Source organism: Balaenoptera musculus, chromosome 13 (assembly GCF_009873245.2).
Source record: "Balaenoptera musculus isolate JJ_BM4_2016_0621 chromosome 13, mBalMus1.pri.v3, whole genome shotgun sequence".
In the NCBI taxonomy this organism is placed as follows: domain Eukaryota; kingdom Metazoa; phylum Chordata; class Mammalia; order Artiodactyla; family Balaenopteridae; genus Balaenoptera; species Balaenoptera musculus.
Window position 1 is genome coordinate 43,410,430 of NC_045797.1, and position 13,798 is coordinate 43,424,227.

Consider the following 13,798-nt stretch of genomic DNA (forward strand, 5'->3'; position numbering starts at 1 on the left):
GCTGAACAGTTAATAAATATAAGGTGTTTTCATAGATTATATTTTTGATAATTAGGGAATAAACTTAAATGTGCATTTTTTTTTTGAAAATCAAAGTTTTGGCCATATTAAACTTTCATTACTATGTATCCTTTAAAAGTCCATTTCATTTAGGTGTTGCATAGTGATTTTCGTGTTTAAACTTGCGTGTTTTAATTTAAAACCAAACCTTAGTTTTTAATAAGGGAGTTGACAACTTCTCCCTAAAAGCATAACCTTTTGGGAGGGATATAATTAAGGACATCCTAGAAAAGCACTTATCTGAACTGGAGGTTCTTAATTTTTTACTATCTAAGCTGCTGAACTAGGTGCTATTGGTAATACAGGTAGAGCAAGTATTTTCTGTCACCATTGTTTCACATTCCTTAGTATCCTGAAGGCTTCTCCAGATTTTAAAAAGGCAAAAATAGAAAGGGTCAAACCTTAGGATAATTTTCAGCTATTAGCCTACTGGTAACCAGCTTGAAGGGAAAAATAAACGGGTAGGTGGTTAGTGAGTGGAACAGCTGACTTTCTGGAAACAATAGGAAGTAGATGGTTAGAATGTCTACATGATATTTTGGCCAAGAATGCTAGACTTTCCATTAAACATTATCTTGGTAACATGAGCTAGAGCCTGCTAACATGTTTTAATATTTTTTGTTTCAGAAAATTGCTCACTGTCATTTTCAGTACCAAAGCTATGATTTCATTGCCAGATATTACTAAAATTTCAAAGGATAACAAAATACAGTTATATGATGTCATTTGAGTGTACATTAATTGCACTTACCTGAGGGCATTGCTGCGCTGTTTCCTGTCCTCTTGATTTTTATTTATACTTTGTAGTTGTTTCTTTTCTGGTGTGATGATACAGAAATCTTTATTTTTAAACAGGATACATTAATTGTTTGGTCAGAAGCTGAAAACTATGATCTGGCACTAAGTTTTCAGGAAAAAGCTGGCTGTGATGAGATCTGGGAAAAAATTTGTCAGGTAAGGTTATTTTAGTAATGTTTAACTTAAGTTTGCATGCATTCATGATTTTTTTTTTTATTATATCTAAAAGATGTGTATTAGAATGTGGAGAGATAATATCTTCACGTGAGAATTTGATAACCTAACCTACAAATATCTTCTATGTTATACATCAAAATGTTTTACTTGAAATTTTTTTAAAAGTTGTAATTTTGTTTTACCATTTTAGATTTTGATAGCATATATTCATAATTAATACCCTACAAAATGTCAAGACCTTCTAACAAAAAAAGATTAAATAGTTATGTTCTAAGGCTTTTAGACTTTTCTTTAATATTTGGTCACCTGTTTGCTTAATGTTTATGGATAACTGTGCCAGACACTAATAATCAGAAGTGCTCATGACTTCAACTCAGAAGGAACTTACAGTGTAGCAGGATATAGGATAGGTGGTAACTCTCAGGGTAACTAGAATTTTTTTTTTTTTAGAATTGTTTTTTTTAATTGAAGTATATGTTTCAGTTGTGCATTGGAATTTTTTTAATGAAGTTTTTATTTTAGAAGTGTCAGATTTATGGAAAACATGAGCAGAAAATAGTTTCTATATACTCCTCTGCCTGATATCTCCTCCCCTCACAGTTTCCCCTATTAAATAGTTTTCCCTATTAGCATCTTACATTAGTATGCATATTAGTCACAATTAATGAACTAATATTCATACATTATTATGTATTATTATTATTTATACATTATTATTAACTAAATTCCACATTTATTCAGATTTCCTCAGCTTAAATGTCAGTGTTCCAGAATCCCGTTCAGGGTACCACATTACATTTAGTAGTTATGTCTCTTTGGGCAAATCTGGGCTATGACAGTTGGTAAATCATAAAATTCATTTTTAATTACTGTTTTCTGTAAATGGAGATCACTGTGTTTCAGTGGTTGCCTAGTCTAATCTTCTATTACAGTGGAGTTTTTTAATATAAATTTATTTATTTATTTATTTTTGGCTGCGTTGGGTCTTTGTTGTTGCGCACCGACTTTCTCTAATTGCGGCGAGCGGGGGCTACTCTTCGTTGCGGTCCGCGGGCTTCTCATTGCGGTGGCTTCTCTTGCTGTGGAGCGCAGGCTCTAGAGCGCAGGCCGAGTAGTTGTGGCACATGGGCTTAATTGCTCCGTGGCATGTGGGATCTTCCTGGACCAGGGATCGAACCCATGTCCCCTACAGATTCTTAACCACTGTGCCACCAGGGAAGTCCCTATAGTTTTTTTTGACTGTCGTCATTTCACTTATATCAGCTTTACCTCTAGGGATTCTTATCACTGAAGGTTCTTTTTTTTTTTTTTTTTTTTAATTTATTTATTCATTTTTGGCTGCGTTGGGTCTTTCTTGCTGCCTGCGGGCTTTCTTTAGTTGCGGTGAGTGGGCTTCTCATTGTGGTGTCTTCTCTTGTTGCAGAGCACGGGCTCTAGGCACGTCAAGCTTCAGTAGTTGTGGCTCGTGGGCTCTAGAGCGCAGGCTCAGTAGTTGTGGCACATGGGCTTAGTTGCTGCACGGCATGTGGGATCTTCCCGGACCAGGGCTCGAACCCATGTCCCCTGCATTGACAGGCAGACTCCCAACCACTGCGCCACCAGGGAAGCCCTCACTGAAGGTTCTTGAGTTAGTTTTATGTATCTGACCACAATCATTTTTTCCCTTGATCCTCCCAGTAACAGTGCCAAATTGACCACAGTCATTTTTTGCCTTGGTCCTCCCAATAACAGTGCCAAACAGCGTAATAAAGTGGCCTACGAAAGTGTAGTAAGAATCTTACCATTCCATAGAAAGCTTATTTGACATATGGCTCTAGATCACTAAACTTTTCTTATCTGGTAGTAGATGGTTTGATTCTTTCCTACCTCATATCTGACTATGTATGCATTATGTATTGCCGAGCATTATTAGTATACATACATACTAGAATTCTAGTTGATGAACAGTTGAAAACATTAGTAAACATAATTTTTCTTTAATTTGTACAATATACATAAGAATATAATCCTAATTGTTTTGTTAATATTTCACCTTTTTGTTTTGCCTGTTTTTAAACCTGTGGATGGTGATGGCAAGAAGGTCCTCATTTTTACCCTTTTTTATCTCATGTGCTCTCCAAGGATTGAGATTGAATTTTATGTTTGCAAAGTCTTCTGTAAAGTGAGGTGTAAGATCTAAAAAAAAGTGACCTCTATTGCAGACATACATATGCAGTTCATAAATACTTGCTGTTCTGTTCTTTTTTTTTTTTTTCTTTATATTTATTTTTGGCTGTGTTGGGTCTTCGTTTCTGTGCGAGGGCTTTCTCTAGTTGTGGCAAGTGGGGGCCACTCTTCATCGCGGTGCGCGGGCCTCTCACTATCACGGCCTCTCTTGTTGCGGAGCACAGGCTCCAGACGCGCAGGCTCAGTAGTTGTGGCGCACAGGCCTAGTTGCTCCGCGGCATGTGGGATCTTCCCAGACCAGGGCTCGAACCCGTGTCCCCTGCATTGGCAGGCAGATTCTCAACCACTGCGCCACCAGGGAAGCCCATGCTGTTCTGTTCTTGATTCAATAAACTTGAACCATGAATTCATTCATCTATGAAATGGGGGGAAAAATGTTCCATGTAAATAATGAAAGCAATAATTTCAAAATAAAAGAAAGATTACTTTTCCATAATATTTATAAGGCTGTTCAGAATATTAATAGCAGTATATAAAGGCTAACCTTTTTTTATGATAAATTACTGAAACGTGATATTTTATTTTGTTTTCTCCCTCCAATACCAGCATGGCAACTGGCACACATTGTGTATGTACTCGGTATATATTTGAAGAATGAGTGAATAAAACAGAAGACAAACATCTTATTTAGAACTAGGGTGTTGAATTACATGTCTGCTAGAACATAAATTTATATTGTGGATAATATTTTCCAGTGATGAGCATATTCAGTTATCCTTTGCCCCACTTTTCCCCTCCCCACACCTCAGCACCTGCTGTTTAATATATGTTCTTGGATATATATATATATTCTTAATGACTTTGTACTTTTGTCTTAGAACTTTTTGCTGAAATTTGTTTTTTACTCTTTTCACTCATGTAGTTCGGGAGGTCCCCAAGACCACTCACAGGTTCACTAATTCACTAGAAAGACTTAGAGAACTCCACAAGCTATTACATTCATGGTGCAGTTTATTACAATGATATGATTCAGGTTAAAATTACCATTGGGAACAGGCACATCGGGCAGTCTAGGAGAGTTCCAGGCGTCAGTATCCAATTTTCTCTTTTCAGAATAGTCATGCAGACAGCACTTAACTTCTCACAGCAACGATGGGTGGCAACATGTACAGAGTGTTACTGACCAGGGAAGCTTACCCAAACCTTTGTGCCCAGCATTTTCATTGGGGTGTTAGTCATATAAGCATGCTGACTACCCATGTGGCTGATTCTAGTTTCCAGCACTCCCAGAGGTTGAGCTGATATTGTGTGGCCCAAGATCTCCTCGATAAACCATACAGTTATCCACACATGTATGTGGACTGTCCAGCATAGCCCAAGGTCCCCAGGTAAACAAAAATACTCCCAACAGAGGATATTCAGAGTGCTTAGAGGTTGACTCTCAGGAGTTAGGCAAGGTCCAAACCTTTCTTTGGGCAAGATTAGTCCTTTACTGCAAAGGCCACCCTTCGGCCCTTGGCCAAGACTCTTACAGCAAAATGGTCATATTTGTCTAAGCATCTACACTTAGTGTAGCATTTATATGACAGAGCAATAGTATCAGTATGAATATGCATGCGTAACATTTGGAGGAGTCAGTCTGGGCTAGGAGTAGATTTAAAGAAACAACTATTCTGACCTATAAAGCCATGATTTACTTTTTATATTTTTGCACTATTTTGACTGCTCATTACCCTCCTTGATCTACCACAGTTTGTACCTTATGGTAAACTCATAGAGAACTCTTTAGTATAGAAATTAGCTGATGGTTAACAGCTAGTAAGTCCACTTATTCCTCATGCCAGTCATTTTCTATTGACATTACATGCTGAGGAGGCTTTAATTCAGTTTCCTAATACATTTGATCATAATATCAATATTATCATAAGGCTTATGTACATGAGGTAGTTGGATCAACAGTGGCAATGTTATACCATATTGCGGTATGGTAGTAGATGTAACCTGAAAAAAGTAAGAGTCAGTAGATACTGGCACATTACAAGAATCCCACTCAGTCATTAATAATTGGTCCAGTTCATCATATTGTATGACAGTGTCTCCCAGGGTGGTGTCAGCTCTATCAAGTAGACTTACAGACTTCCATTCGACCTTGTTGAGTCCCAGGAGCAGTGGTAGACTTGGGAAACATATGGCTTCACCCTTCCAGGCATCTGTTACAATGGAGCTAAGAGAATATCATCTCTTACTCTGAGCTTTTCATAAGGCACCAGTGTTAATATTGGATTTCCTTCATTACATTACCTATTTATTTATTCCTTTGCCCTCTGTTACATTTCTCCTCCCCATTTGTCATTGATTTTTGCGCAAACTTTTCCGCCTTCGAAAGGAATGTTAGGTTTGGCCACTCTGCTGGTCTAGCAAGGTTAATTTTTTACTGCACAACTCAGTACTGTACTTTTAAGATCTAGCCATGTTGCTGAGTATACATTTAGTTTATTGCTCCCAGCTGCTATGTGATATTAAACAGAACCATATGTAATGTTTTACTTTTTAATTCTGGGAAGTCATTGCTGACCTTTGAAAGAACAATTTCAATAAAAAACCTATTTCTTTGTCATTTCTTAACCCCTTATAATAAGAAAATAGAACTTCTCTCTGAAAAAGATTGACAGCTCAAAGAGCAATAAGTATCTTAAGGGGAATGGTGAATGATAAAACAAAAGAATCATTGGGGAGAGAGAAATTACAAAAACAAGGGCTAAGGGACTTCCCTGGTGGCACAGTGGTTAAGACTCTGTGCTCCCAGGGCTTCCCTGGTGGCGCAGTGGTTGAGAATCTGCCTGCCAATGCAGGGGACACGGGTTCGAGCCCTGGTCTGGGAAGATCCCACATGCCACGGAGCAACTGGGCCCGTGAGCCACAATTACTGAGCCTGCGCGTCTGGAGCCTGTGCTCCGCAACAAGAGAGGCCGCGATGGTGAGAGGCCCGCACACCGCGATGAAGAGTGGCCCCCACTTGCCGCAACTAGAGAAAGCCCTCGCACAGAAACGAAGACTCAACACAGTCATAAATAAATAAATAAATAAATAAGTAAAAGAACGTGAATTTCTTTTAAAAAAAAAAAAAGCAAACTGGGCTATTCATTTCAGTAACAGTCAAGTGGTCTTAGTTTGCATTCAATTTCCAATCAGTTTCTCAATCTATTTCATCTGAAGTCTTCACATTACCCACTATAAAAAAAAAATACCTATTTATAAAAAAAAAAAAAAAAAGACTCTGTACTCCCAGTGCAGAGGGCCCAGGTTCGATCCCTGGTCAGGGAACTAGATCCCGCATGCATGCCACAACTAAGAGTTCGCATGCCACAACTAAGGAGCCCATGTGCCACAACTAAGGAGCTGGCGAACCACAGCTAAGGAGCCTACCTGCTGGCAACTAAGACCCAGCACAACCAAATTAATTAATTAATTGTTTTAAAAAGAGCTAAGATAATTGATACATATTGAACTCTTAGAAAGCATAAAATCAGAAGTACATATGGAAGTTCTAATCTCAGAAAATGGTAGAGACATTTTCTTTGAAACAGATGAAGGAATTGGATGAAGATAAGTTGTGAGATGGAAAAGAAGAATGTTGGAGGAAGTTGAGTACTGATGGCCTCTTTTTTTCCCAAAGGGAAAAAGTTCTCTCTAAGACTTAAAGGGGAAAGTAATAGTGTTTGACCCTTGAAAAGGGAAAAAAATTAAAGCAGTAGCTATAAGGGACTAGGATAGGAGTGTGGAAAAGAGAAATTTTCATTGAGAAGCCTACTGATAGTGTGGACTTACCATGAACCTTATGACAACAAAAGTTTGGTTTTTTTCCTTAACGCTGTTTTTTTTTAATTTATTTATTTTTGGCTGCATTGGGTCTTCGTTGCTGCACAGGGGCTTTCTCTAGTTGCAGCGAGCGGGGGCTACTCTTGGTTGCAGTGCATGGGCTTCTCATTGAGGTGGCTTCTCGTTGCGGAGCATGGGCTTTAGGTGCATGGGCTTCAGTAGTTGTGACTCGTGAGCTCTAGAGCTCAGGCTCAGTAGTTGTGGCGCACGGGCTTAGTTGCTCCGTGGCATGTGGGATCTTCCCGAACCAGGGCTTGAACCCGTGTCCCCTGCATTGGCAGGCGGATTCTTAACCACTGCACCACCAGGGAAGCCCCCTTAATGCTGTTTGACCAATATTGGAGAGGAAGGGGCTGTGCTCAGCAGAGCCTCTCAGGGACCCAAGTTGATAGAGAATTCATTTTAATACTTCCATGATTATTGCAAAGTGGGGAAGAAGGGTAGCAAATCGGAGCACTGGTTTTTGAAAGCTCTTCCCAGAAGTTATACATGGCACTTTTGCTCACATTTTATTGGCCAAAGCAAGTCACACAGCTTCATGTAACTTGATGGAAGCAATGAACTTATGTGCCACAAAAGGGAGAGAACCAGAAATATCTGGTAGACAGCACTATTGTCATCCAGGTAGACACTTGGGTTTATGTGCTGTTGACAGATCAGATCAGTCAGGGTTACGTTCAGGATGAAGCCAGGAAGCTTGTAAGGGATAATACTAGATAACAAAGAAATAAACATGCTGTAACCTAGTGGTTACATGCATGGTTCTGAAGCTGTGTTTTTATTCTTAAACATATGCAAACTATGTTCATTTGAAGTGTAAGTTAACTCCTGGTTTTCTCTTATTTGTTCTTTGTAACCTCTGATTCTTCTTCCTTCCCCTCACACTACGTTTTCTCTTTTCTCTGGTTAGTGTCAGAGTCTTCTGGCTTTAACTGTTACCCTAATACCAAATCTCTATCTTTTGTCCTATTCTTTTTCCAGAGTAGTAGACCCACAGATTTAATTGCCAGCTGGATATTCAAACACCTCAAACTTAATAAATTGAACTCTTACTAACATTCCTCTCCCACATTCCCAGTTTTTGTTAAAGAAGCCATAATCTTCCCAATGATGGGTTTAAATCTATAGGGTCATTGTGTTTTCCTTCTCTCTTTTGTAGCTATCCCATATCTGTCCCAACATTGCTATCCAAATTCAGTTGTTGTTCATGTAGCCTTTGGAATAACACCCTAATTTATCTATATTTTCAAATTTGTCTCATACAGCTGATGCCAGCTTACTTTCTAAAGGACAGTGCTACACATTCACTTCCCTGAACAGTAATGCAGGTGTTTTAGCTTGACTTTTGATGATCTGGCTGGAGTCTACATTTCCATTTTTGCTGTTTGCCATATGCATGTCACATATTTCCATTTCTCTGGCTCTGTGCTCTTCCCCTTGAACTTTGAGTACCTTTATCTCCCATCAGAATCTTACCTATCTTTGTAGGTTCACTTAAAATCTCAGATGCCACTGCTTTTTTTTCTTTTTTCGAATTTTATTTAATTATTTTTTTATACAGCAGGTTCTTATTAGTTATCTGTTTTATACATATCAGTGTATACATGTCAATCCCAATCTCCCAGTTCATCCCACCACCACCACCACCCCCACCCCCCGCCACTTTCCCCCCTTGGAGTCCATACGTTTGTTCTCTACATCTGTGTTTCAGTTTCTGCCCTGCAAACCGGTTCATCTGTACCATTTTTCTAGATTCCACATATATGCATTAATATATGATATTTATTTTTCTCTTTCTGACTTACTTCACTCTGTATGACAGTCTCTAGATCCATCCACGTCCCTACAAATGACCCAGTTTCATTCCTTTTTATGAAATGCCACTGCTTTTATGATTCCTTCCGTGTATTCTCTGCTCACCCCCACCCCAAGAGCTGGAGTTTCCCTTCCTCTGAGTTTCCAAGGCATTTTATCTGAACTGTTCTTAAGACCTTGTTACTTATATTTTCTCTTATATTTATGTGTCGTCCTCCCTAAGCCCAGCTACTCTGTTGAGAACTCAGAAGTGAAAGAAATACTCTCACTCCTCTAGGGAAAAAAAGTATCTTGTATGCATCAGTGTATCCGTCTACTTTTTTCTCTGAGTTCTTAGGTCTTTTTTTCATATATTGCTTTGGTGGATTTGGAAATTTGTGGAACTTTTTCTGCTTAGGATATTCAGGATGTTTTAAGGTGGAGAAGAGAGGATGATTGTACTCTTGGTTATGAATTAGAAAAATTTATGAAAAGTAAAGTTCTAAACATTTTTTGTTAGAGTAATTCATTATAGAAAATTTGTTAGCCATGCTTTTCTTGAATCATAAAGTAGTCAACCTGAATCATAAAGCAGTTCTTTATTCATTATGTTGTGATTTTTATCTAGATAATACTTGGAGGCTTTATCACAGATGTTAAATGAATGCCAGTTTTTAGAAGAATACACTTTATTTATTAGTCTATTTATCAGCTTCAGGCTCAGAGCAAAAGCAAATATTTTTCCAAAAGTGAATTTCAAAAGTATTTTGAGGAAATCATATTTTCTTACTCTTGAATATACAAGGAGTTGGGTTTTAATTTGGTTTGAACTTAGTAGTGTCCTTGTTAAGCCAGTTGATGGTGCTTTGTCATACATAGTGATTTGGGGGGACCAACAGAAGAGTTACTTTCTGCAAAATTCACTGTACTAGGTAGAGTGAATTTAATAAACAACTGCAAGTGGTTATTACATAATTTAATATCAAACATACATAACGTTAGCTGAAATACTCAGGTTATTAGGGATCAGAGTTAACCTCAAGTTGTAAGTTCAGAAATTTAGAGGTGAAACCATCTGCAGTCAGTAACTTAAGACTCAAATAGCTGACTCTAAACTAGTTGTATTTTCCCCCTCTAGACTTCACTTTTAATTAACAATGACTGTGTTAGTATTGATTCCTTGAAAGTATTGATTTTTACTTAAATTCACTAGTCAGGGGACTTCCAGCAGTCCAGTGGGGGCAGGGGTTCAATCCCTGGTCGGGAACTAGGATCCCACATGCTGTGAGTCGTGGCCCCAAAAAAAGAAATTTATTAAAAAAAAAAATTCAATGATCAGTGATTTGATTCCCAAAATTCTGAATTCTTTTGTATTTTAAGGTAACCAGCTGTACTTGGATATTTTTAGGTTCAAGGTAAGGATCCATCAGTGGAAGTCACACAGGACCTCATTGATGAATCAGAAGAAGAACGATTTGAAGAAATGCCTGAAACCAGTCATCTGATTGACCTGCCCACATGTGAACTCAATAAACTTGAAGAGATTGCTGACTTAGTTACCTCAGTTCTCTCCTCACCTATCCGTAGGGAAAAGCTGGCTCTGGCCTTGGAAAATGAAGGCTATATTAAAAAACTACTGCAGCTGTTCCAAGCTTGTGAGAACCTAGAAAACACTGAAGGCTTACACCATTTGTATGAAATTATTAGAGGAATCTTATTCCTAAATAAGGCAACTCTGTTTGAGGTAATGTTTTCTGATGAGTGTATCATGGATGTCGTGGGATGCCTTGAATATGACCCTGCTTTGGCTCAGCCAAAAAGGCACAGAGAATTCTTGACCAAAACTGCAAAGTTTAAGGAAGTTATACCAATAACAGACTCTGAACTAAGGCAAAAAATACATCAGACTTACAGGGTACAGTACATTCAGGACATCATTTTGCCTACACCATCAGTTTTTGAAGAGAATTTTCTTTCTACTCTTACATCTTTCATTTTCTTCAACAAAGTTGAAATAGTCAGCATGTTGCAGGTAAGTAAACTGAGGTGTTCTTCATAATTTTGTTTTCAGATAGTCAACCCTTAATAGTTAAGCTGGTGTTCATTCCTTCCTTTTGAAAGATTTCTTTTACTTTAATTGTACTATCAAGCATAGAAAACAGGGCTTTATCTCATAGTTTTCTGAAGAAGAATCATTTCTTAATGTGACCTTTTATATTTCTAAATGTCCTATCATGCAGCTGGGTGTTTTTTTTTTTAACTTTTTGTTTTTTTGCATTTAAAAAATTGTGGTAGAGCATACATGACATAAAATTCAAAATTTTAACAATTTTTAAGTGTACAATTCATAACATTAAGTACATTCGCACTGTTATGCAGCCATCACCACTATCCATTTCCAGAACTTTTTCATCATCCCAAACAGAAGCAGCTGTTTTTTTAAATATTTTTTATTCCATTTTGTGAGACCTAGTTATTATTGGGGATATGCGTGTGTGTGCTTAAAGCTTCCGAAATAATTCAGATGTGCAGCCAGAATTGAGAAACATTCATTAATTTTCAGTAAATGATAGTCAGATTATTTGCTATGTGAGGTTGATTTTATCCTGTCTCCTTGAGTTCAAAGTAGGAGTTTTATACCATGTTTATATCATGTTAATCCTTTATACCCTAACAGTTTGGTAAGCATGATTTTGAAGATTTTGCTTTACATGTGATAGTATACTAACAGTTTCCTGCATAACTGCCTTTGTTATTTCCACATCAGTCACTAAGTTTATTGAGCTGCTACTATATAGTACGTAGTGTAGTTAGTGGTTCTCAAGTAATGTCTGTGGACCCCTGGGCATACCTGAAGCCATTTCAGAGAAGTCTGTGAAGTGTTTCCTTTTCCAACTTCCTGTCACCGCGAGGCTGTATTTTCTTCATATACTTCAACCAGAACAACGTATCACAACGGATTGAATGCTGAAGGAGATGTGAGAATCTAGCTGTCTTCTGTTAAGCCAAACATTAAAGAGATTTGCAAAAATGTAAAACAAAGCCATTCTTCTTTCTAAATGTTTATGATTTTGGATGATACAGTTGTTTCTCATAAAAAATATTTATACAAACATATAATAGCTTATTTTTTAATGAAAATTAATGTTTTTAAGCATCTCAGTTTTAATTATGGTAAATACTGATAAACATAACCCACATAATAAAAGCTCTTTGGGGTCCTCAGTAGTTTTTAAGTGTTTGAAGGGGTCCTGAGACCAAAAAGTTAAGAATGTCTGTCTTAGTACTTACCTGTGAGATTCCATTTCATGATACTTCCAACCATTATTCACTATTATAACTTTACTTTTGTATAGAGTTTACTTCCCAGATCATTCTTTCACCAGACAGTTGTTCATTATTCCACAGTAGTAAGTGTGAGGCAAGTTGGACTTACACATTAGGTTCCATTTATAATATATGGGACCCACTTTTTAAAACCATACTGTACAATTCAGGGTGCCATTTCACTTGCTGACAGAAAAAGTTATAGTCTCAGGAGACTGGAAATAAACCCACAGTCAATGTAGTTGATATAAAGGACCCAGTGACAGAAGCTGAAGTGTAGCTTTCAAATGACTGCTGTTGACTTCAGAAGAGTTGCCAAATCCATAATAGTAAATCATAAGGCTTTTTATGTTTTAAAAATAAATTATGCAAACTAATCTGTAAATATTTGTAACTTTCTATGTCATTTTATACATTCTGTCATAGGTCTATTTGTGAAAGTTATATAAATGAAGTTTTACTCATTTCTGGTCCCTGAGAGGCATTTTATGAAATAGCCAGATACCGTGAGCTCCCTGTTGTTTACTTAAGGTTTACCACTTCGTTATCTCTTACGTGCCAGCCGTGATGCTGAATTCTGTTTTCAACAGTGTGTGAGAAGAAAGCAAGATTATGGCCATTGGCCTCTAAAGGCTCATTTCCTAAAGCCCATCTCTGAGGTTTCCCTGCAGGCATTAGATGTTTCCACATACCCATCTGGCTAACTAGTATGCATATCTGTAGCTTCTTAAATAAGTATTAACCTGTTGTTGCATTAGTTACATAGGGCAAGTGAAAATGTAAGAATTTTATCTAACTCGACCAAAATGAGGTCGTATAAAACTACATAGATAACTCCTAGCCTAAATTAGGTTAATTAACTGAGAAATTACATGAAAGCACTTAGGGTGGTCACTGGCTCCCAGTATGTACTCTAATACATGTTGAGATTATCGTAACCATGGTAGGGACATAAGATTTTAGTTAACCTGAATTTTCTACCTAATTGCAGATCAAAATCCCTTGTGTCCAGAATTGAGAAAGATACTTTAAAATGTTTTATAAATTAAATTCCAAAAAGCCAGTAAATTGAGGTTATTTCCACACAGACAGCTATAGAGTTAAGATCCTTTTCAGAACAAGAAGTTTTAACTTTTCCCTGCACTAGAAATGATTAAGGACAGGTATCTCAAATGTTGACATTTTAGCATGTTACATAAATTTTCACTATTCCATAGGTAAGAGTTGAGTGAAAAACAAACCCAGTGGGATCAGTGGTTTAGTTCTTTTTTGACATATTTTGCAAGATTTCAGCACTGAAAGAGAAATTTCTAACCTTTCATCCCAATTATTAATATGTAAAATCTTCCAACACCATTAAGAAAACAACTTTGCAATAATATGGTTTTGTTTTAGAGGTTTTTGGACTCAAGTGTAGGATTTAAAGTATTAAATTTTATCATACTGGACTTGGCCCATTCTAGTTTGTGTGTATATTTTGCTTTGGTTTGATTACTACTTAGGAATCTATCCGGCATATTTTCTGCTGTGGGAGTGACAGAACTTCATTATGCAGGAGACCAGGATTCAAAATCCATCTTTATCACTAGCTAGCTTC

The 13,798-nt window shown here is 37.3% G+C and overlaps 1 protein-coding gene across 2 annotated transcripts in view; it reads left to right on the forward strand.

Annotated features, from left to right (window-relative positions):
• Nucleotides 1–13,798, forward strand: part of PPP4R3B (protein phosphatase 4 regulatory subunit 3B) — a 67,573-nt gene that overhangs the window by 11,489 nt on the left and 42,286 nt on the right. For both annotated transcript variants that reach the window (XM_036873968.1, XM_036873969.1), the window contains exons 3-4: nucleotides 916–1,014; nucleotides 10,283–10,906. In XM_036873968.1, the coding sequence (XP_036729863.1) occupies nucleotides 916–1,014; nucleotides 10,283–10,906 (723 nt within the window). The remainder of the gene's footprint in view (nucleotides 1–915; nucleotides 1,015–10,282; nucleotides 10,907–13,798) is intronic.